The sequence below is a fragment of the Alligator sinensis genome, unplaced genomic scaffold (assembly GCF_000455745.1).
Source record: "Alligator sinensis unplaced genomic scaffold, ASM45574v1 scaffold163_1, whole genome shotgun sequence".
NCBI classification, from domain to species: Eukaryota; Metazoa; Chordata; order Crocodylia; family Alligatoridae; genus Alligator; species Alligator sinensis.
In genome coordinates this window covers 46,587-52,586 of record NW_005843479.1, presented here as the reverse complement: position 1 = coordinate 52,586, position 6,000 = coordinate 46,587, and the positions used below count along the sequence as shown (strand labels likewise).

Sequence of the window (6,000 nt, the reverse complement as noted above, 5' to 3'; positions counted from 1 at the left end):
TTCAGCAGGGTGTGGTTGTGGAGGAAGCACAGAAGCAGCTTGACTCCTAGGACTACTGTGCTTGAGTGCAGATGGCTTTGTGTGAACAACAGGAACCAGTCTGGCCCCAGTGTTGAGAACATCTCCTCTTGCAGCCTGGAAGAAATAAGGATATGAAAAAATACACACGTTAAAAACAAAGCACATTTTTCAGAAATGTTCTAAGTGATTTAGGAGCCTAAGTCCCTGAGGGGAAATCTTAATTGAAATTTTAAAATTTGACCCATAGGCTCAAAACAAGGATATTAATTAGCATGTTCATTCAGCTAAATAAAAACATCAAATCCCTAGCAGGCCCCAGCTATCATTTATTCCCAGATAAAAAAATTTAACGTGAAATTATGGTTGAGAGGATGCATCAATAATTTAGTGCAAAATGCATTATGGGGATATTGTAATTACCCCAAGCATTCTTAACCCAGGACACACAGAATAAAGGCTTAAATTTAAAAGAAATCCAAACCTATTAAGGGATAGAAATGCACAGTTTGGGCACTTAAGTTTGGGCACTCAAGCAACCTTAACCCAACACTACAATGATGTAAACATCATATGGTTGATATTAAGTGACTGTAGTGTTTATAACTAGAGTTTGGATTCAACTCATTTTTAAACACACAACAGATTTATTTTCCCTGAGCAATGTAGAGGAGACAGCCATCATCTCTCTGAACTTGGCCTTTAATAAATGCAGAGAAAATATTGCTTTTTTAAAAGGAGATCACTGTAACCCTGAAATACATTCACTGGAAAAGGTCTTCAATTCCAGCCTCTCTCACTGACTGTTGAGATTCAGATATTAATAGTGTGTTCAATGATGGTCAATCACAGACAAAAAGGCATTTTAAAAGACCTAAACCCTACTCTACTCCACTCTGAAATGGCCCTACTTACTTTGAGGACAGATGAAGTTTGTCTGAATGCATTACATCTAACAGCATCTTCAGTAACTGATTTCGGAGCCAGATTGTCTTTCCAGATGTTTGGCTTAAGGCTACAAAAATCAGAAGAAAATATAAAGTAGAGAAGAGACAAAACATGTGTTTCAGTGCTTTGATGAACAACCTTGTTTGCATGAGACTTGCCCAGGAAAAAGAAAAATCTCACGGGTGTTTAGCAGGCTAGAGAAGTTCAGACAAGAACATCTGGACATGGGCTGTATGGTGCTATAAGCACTAGTCACTTCTGACATCTGTTCCCCAAGCCCTTTCTTTAGAGAGATTTAAATCTAGACTGGGAAAAATGCTGAAGAGTAATCCATAAGGAACAATCCTGGACTCACCAGGAGAAATAGTTAGATGGAATAACCAAAGAGATGTTTTCAAACTCCAGTTTCTGTATATGGAGATTCAAGCTGTATCAGTGTATATAATGTATTACAGTGTTTACATATGTGAGATCCAACAAAATTGCTGTCAGGACCAATATAAGATTTTAGATTGCAAGAAATCTGGACATCCAGCTCTTTCAGCAGCTATGTCAGGCTCAAATAGCTTAAGAGTTTAAAAGATGCTTAATTTAACTCACTCAGGTGTACACACTCTGTAGGGCTAGACTATAGGGTTTGCTGTCATAATCATGTCAGTTGAGATGTGAAAAGATCATACCCTGTAGAAAACATTGCTCTGTCAACAAAAATCATTGTGGACACAATTCTGGCAGCAAGAAGCAGCAACTACAGATAGTGCTTTTGCATTTAAGTGGAGTCATTGTATCTCTGGCAGCAGAAAACCTACTTTTGCCACTACAGCTGCACCTACAACAGGGGGCTGGCTGCCCCCAGGTATACCCTAAGGAGACAGACAGAAGTGACAATTTTTCCCAATCTGGCCCCTGAAAGCACTCTACAGCTGTGACCAAACAGAAATACATGGCTGCAAAGCACTTTGAAATGGCCTGATCCTGCAAAAATCTGAACACTCATTGCATGAGAGTTCAGATGAAGACATTTCAAAACATAGCGTCTATTGTAACTTGTGTCTGTCTGCCTGCCAGCCTCTGACCTGTTGCTAGAATGGGCGGTGGGGAAAGGGAGCGGAGGGAGTTTTGTCTGAGGGTTTCTTCAGTTCCTATTGGAGAGTGAGTGTATTGGAGCCCCCACAAGGTGGAGAGGTTTCAATCCACCCACCCCATCCTCCAGTGCCAGCTAGGGAACCCCTACAATGAGTTCCTTCCACTCCCTTTCTCCCCTCCCAATCTGAAAACAGCAACAGGCTGGGAGGGAGAGCCTGGGAGGCAGGGGGTGCCATTGCTAGGGGAATCCCAGCAGCTAGATTCCCACCCCCTGGAACCAACAGGGAACTTCTGTTTGGTGGGGGTACTGTTGTAACTTAGAAAGTTTCCTGCAAAGTATTCTGTGTTACAGTAGGGAGCTGCACTTCTGTCTGTGCCCTTAGAGCATTTAACCTGAACTACATGGGTATTTCCACTCACATCCCATGAAGATCTCCCACTGTGTCCCCTGAGGCATCTAGCCCTCCCAGTGCCTCACAGCAGTGCTCTGTAGCCTCTAGGAAGAGGGGCAGTATTTGCCCAGCCATCAGAAATTGTTCAGAGGGGCTCCTTACCTTCTTCCTGCCCATCAAAAGCACCTTCCAGACCAATCTGATTTTCATCCACAGAAGATGGTTTTAAAGTGTAAACAAGGAACAATCCAATCCTTTCAGAGAAAGGAAATTACCTTTGGTTAGCAGTGTTAACAACTCTCACAAATGCACAGTATGTTCATAATATTCTGACTTTTTTTAAAGCCTCAGTTCCTGAAACCTTTCAGTTGTGTGAGAATCTCTACTTCCATCCAGAATAAATGTAAGCTATAGCCCTCATGATTTCAGGGACACTTGAAACATGAATCCTAAAGGCTCATAAACCAGAAGGCAAATAAAAAGGATCTTTCAACTTTGGTTTTAAAATTCTATAGTTAAAAAAAACCCCTCAAAATGTTGGGATCCTAACCTATGTTTGAACCACTAGGGCTGGCAACTCTAGGGTAGCACTGCTACATATGTCAGGTCTATATCTTCTTGGGAACTCTGTTCCAAGTGACCCAACACTGTGATCACCATCTGGTCTCCAGGCACACCAAGACTGGTTAAGAATCTGCAGCAGCTAGCCATGAGACAGCCATGGCAAACTCATTTTTACCTATATTTTGCTCAAATATGTTTTCCAATTTTCATAAAAACTGGATAATGCTATGCACATAAATGGCATTTCAGTAGTGTAACCATCATTCCCACAGATTGAATTAAGTTCTTTAAAGGATAAAATATCACGTTTTGAATGATGGCTCAGAAGCTGTGATGTACAATAGTGTCACCCAAGTTATGGGACTAATGAGGGTCCTGAAAGATTTTAGTGATGATGAAAGCCATGGACACAACAGGTCCCAGCATATAATGCTGCACCTGGAGCTGGGATTATGTTAGGAATCAAGATGGCACTTTGAACACTGGGATATATAATCATCTCTGTAGCCTACATCTCCGTGCAGGATGGCTGCAGCACTGTCTGGATTACCAGTATTCCACAGGTTGGCTACTATGCTGACCAATCTTGATTGAGCTATAGAATACAGCACTATTATATTTCAAGATGTTCTTTTATTAGCTCATAATTAATGCTTTAAATTTTCTGAGCCAAGAGATCCCTGCAAAAGCCACAAGTGGATTCAAGAATAAAATGGGCAGTGACTTAAACACTGACCAAATAAGGCATTCAGATAACACACTAAACTGGGGCAGGTAGTGATACATTTATTTACCCTGAATACTACCTCAAACTTTGGGTAGACCCATTTAAGTTAAGTTATCCATACCCACCATGAGTATGGATCACAAGTCTGGGCTATGGTAAGTCTCATTCACATGAACAGGGCTGATCTGAATGCTGAACTGGCTTGTAATAAACAGGCTTTCCCTTTCGGTTTATTGGCAGGGATCAATCTATACTCACTCAAAAATGCAAAGATAGGGCCAGCAGAATCCCACATAAGCACACCCCTGTGCTTGCATGGGAACAACTCATTTACAAGTTGAGAATATATTGCAGGGTTGTCTACCTTAGAATATCTTTGGTGTTGAAGCAGCCCTGCAGCAGATGGGAGACGATGGAACAAACAATGGTGACTCTTGAGCAACTTATCTCAGTGTCGTTGAAGAGGAAAATCAGCTTGGGCACCATCTGCACTTGGTAGGCAACTTCAGCGTTCCAATTTCTATCTCTGCATGAAAGCAATGGGAACATTAAAAGCTTTTACTGGAAAAAGCCAAATCTGCTGAGTTTCTGCTAAAAGGATTCTCAGATTGCGCTTACAATTTGTACCTTTGACTTCTAATATTGTCTTGGCAACTGATCAAAACACTGTCAGAGAAATTGAATATGTGTCAGGGATAGAGATCTGAAGCCTTCTTCATGTGTTTACCTCCTTCCCCCACTGCTCCCTTCCCTGGAAGCTGCCATGTTTCAGACAGTTCAAAGGAAACAAAGTTATTGACTTTAAAAGTGGTGCACCGGTAGAAATAAATACTGTTCTTGTAAAACTCAGCAAGAAACACCAGACAGGATTATGAGTGGCTTCCTAGTGCCAGAAGAGTGGAATCCATAGGCTTGCTGTAGGCAGCCACTTCAGCCTTGCCAGATCTTTCCAAATCTACTTAACTTTATGTTGGAACTTGTTACCAATATTCTTTTCCCTGCACAAGTTTGAGGGCTTTAGGGGGTAGAAAATCAAAACTCTTTAGTCTAAATTTCAATTTAAGTCTTACATTTTTCACCAAACATAATTTTCTTTCAAAATATGTAATCCTCAATTTTTTTTTTACAAAAGTAATGTCATACCATCCCTGATAAAGGAATAGAAAATGAATAAACAAAAACCTTTTTTTCAAGTTAAATTTCTCTGTAAAGTACTCAGCATGATATAAGCAATGAATAAACAATTAATAAATGATAACAAATCATCCTCAGCACAATCTAAAGATTAAATACCAAAAGGAATTCCAGACTAAATTCCTCTCACCAGTGAAGAGACTTGTCTGCCCAAGAGAAGAGACTGTCTACCCACTATTCCAGTCAGCTCTTCTAGACACCTGATTGCTCTAGGAAAAAGGTGTACATAGAGCTAGACTGCAATTCCAACTCTAGTCAGTCTGGACTTGTTCTCATGCAGCCCACAAAAAATGAGACCTGGTCAAATCACTAAAAATGACTTAACAGGCCTTTTCTTTCTCTAATACTGGGATGTTCAACTTCCAAGTGACCAGGGTTCACGTGCTGCATGAGCTAAACTAAGGAAGGCTGCATCAAGGTGAGCCGTGGGCCCCTGGGCCACAGACCATATGAATGCCTTTGCTGCTGCAGCTACCTGGGCAATTCTCAATTCTACACTGAACACCCACACAGGCACTGCGCCCCACACTGGTGGCACTGGGATTTACCCTCCACTTCTCATGCTGCGCAGCACTGACTGTCCCTACAGCAGGGGTAGGAAGTCACAGCTGGTGGAGAAAGGGAGAACCCAGAGCCCCTGGCTGCTGTTGCAGCTGGAACAATAAATAGGAGGAGCAGCAGCCAAGCAGGAACCTAGGGGGTTGCAATCAACCCAGTCAACTGATCAAATCCTCATCTGGTGAGTGAGGTCTTTGGATCACTGGCAACATGTAGGGGGTTCACACAAGTGCACATGCACCCCCTGAGATTGGCCATGCACCCCCTGGAAGTGCCAGCCACGAAGCCGGAAGTGCCGGTGGAAGTGCACTTCCAGTTTCACCATTTTTGCCACTGGTGGTTCTCCACTTGACAACTGGCTGCTGAGGGACAACCCCCCTGGTCTGTGATCAGCTGTGGGGGACCCCCCCCCCCCAGACTCTCGATAGGCACCAGTCACCCATGCTTTGGATCCTGTTACTTAACTAACAGAATCAAGTAAAGAGATTTGGTTAGCCATGTTAGTCTAAAGCC

General features: G+C 42.3%; 1 protein-coding gene across 1 annotated transcript in view; it reads right to left on the bottom strand.

Moving 5' to 3' along the window:
* Positions 1 to 6,000, bottom strand: part of LOC102382048 (WD repeat- and FYVE domain-containing protein 4-like) — a gene marked incomplete at its 3' end in the record, with an annotated part of 114,584 nt that overhangs the window by 67,649 nt on the left and 40,935 nt on the right. The window contains 5 exon segments of the mRNA XM_025195385.1: positions 1 to 3; positions 6 to 135; positions 934 to 1,033; positions 2,607 to 2,698; positions 4,100 to 4,261. The exon segment at positions 1 to 3 is cut by the window's left edge and continues 82 nt beyond it. Of these exon segments, the coding sequence (XP_025051170.1) occupies positions 1 to 3; positions 6 to 135; positions 934 to 1,033; positions 2,607 to 2,698; positions 4,100 to 4,261 (487 nt within the window).